The sequence below is a fragment of the Emiliania huxleyi genome (genome assembly GCF_000372725.1).
Source record: "Emiliania huxleyi CCMP1516 unplaced genomic scaffold EMIHUscaffold_987, whole genome shotgun sequence".
NCBI lineage: Eukaryota > Haptophyta > Isochrysidales > Noelaerhabdaceae > Emiliania > Emiliania huxleyi.
The window spans coordinates 11,716-12,917 of record NW_005194715.1 but is presented as its reverse complement, the minus strand read 5'-3'; the positions used below and the strand labels follow the sequence as shown (position 1 = coordinate 12,917).

General features: G+C 68.5%; 1 protein-coding gene across 1 annotated transcript; it reads right to left on the bottom strand.

Moving 5' to 3' along the window:
- Positions 1-20: 20 nt before the first annotated feature.
- Positions 21-974, bottom strand: EMIHUDRAFT_250817 (hypothetical protein; the record flags this gene model as incomplete). Its single annotated transcript, XM_005756184.1, has 3 exons — positions 21-38; positions 107-404; positions 487-974. The coding sequence occupies 3 exons, from the start codon at positions 972-974 to the stop codon at positions 21-23; spliced, it is 804 nt and encodes a 267-aa protein (XP_005756241.1).
- Between the last annotated feature and the right edge of the window lie 228 nt (positions 975-1,202).

The window sequence follows — 1,202 nt, the reverse complement described above, 5'->3', positions numbered from 1 at the left end:
CCGCCATCGCCTCCCCGTGCCTAGCGTCCCGCGAGACGCTGTCCCGCGAGATGCTGCAGTACCGCGAGATTGCGCTTGCGGCGCCGCCCGAGTCGGCAACCACAACGATGGGGGACGGGGCGCGAGCCGCCTCGAGGACGGTTTCCATGGTGCCCGGCCCGCCGTTGACCACGAGGACCACCCTCGGGACGCCCTTGCGCTCCACGTAGAAGTTCTCCAGCCGCGAGCGCAGCTTGATCTCTGTTCCCCACGCGCCGCGCCCCGCCAGCCCGCTGTCGACTAGGAGGAAGTGAGTGTGCCCGCCATTCAGCGGTGCGCCGTCCTTGGAGGGCGAGGGCACGTTGGTGTACATCACGCGCCGGAACTGGCCAGCCAGCTTGTCGTTGCCGTTTGTGGCGCCGTACCTAGTCACAGCGCGGCGCCGTGTGAAGGGGGCGGGTGCTCGACCGCCGCACCGCGCCTCTCCCCCCCCGAGAGGCGGCGCACGGCGCGATGCCGATGACGGGCACGGAGAGGTGCGACTCGAGGCAGGCGTCCCCGACGAGCTTCATCACGCCGGTGTCGGTGCCGCCCGTCACGATCCACCCCCGCGACGACGTCGCCGCCTCGACGAGCCCGCTCTTGAAGGCACGTGCGAGCGGCGGCGAGAGCTCAAAGTCGCGCGCGCCGCCGGTGACCGAGATCAGAACCTCCGGCTTGCTCACGCCCCAGAAGCCCTCGACAAACTTGGAGAGGAGGCCCGTGGACGACGTCTCGGACAGGACGATGTACTTGGCCGCGCGATCCGAGAGAAAGACGATGTCCCCATGGTCGCACGGGTCACCCATGCGGTTGCAGAAAACGCTTGGGCCAAAGTCGCGGAAGACCGTCTTGGCGTGGCGGAAGCGGGCCTGGATGAAGAGAGCGGAGCGCGAGATGTCGACGAAGCGGTGCTTCTTGTTTTCGCTGTCCTCGTTCTTCTTGCTGGTCCGCATCTCGCCACGAGCGGCGGAGCACCTGCGCGATCGGCCGTGCCTGTGTGGGGTGGTCCGGGCGCCGTCCGTGTGGCCTGGGCGTCGCGCGCGGAAAGGGAGTGGCACCGCGTGGGCGAAGGGGCGGGGAGGGCTGCCGAAGAGGGCTGCCGAAGAGGTTGCCAAACAGAGGCGGAACACAGCGCCTCTCTGGCTGCTCGACACGCCGTTCAGCTCTTTTTTTTGCGAGAG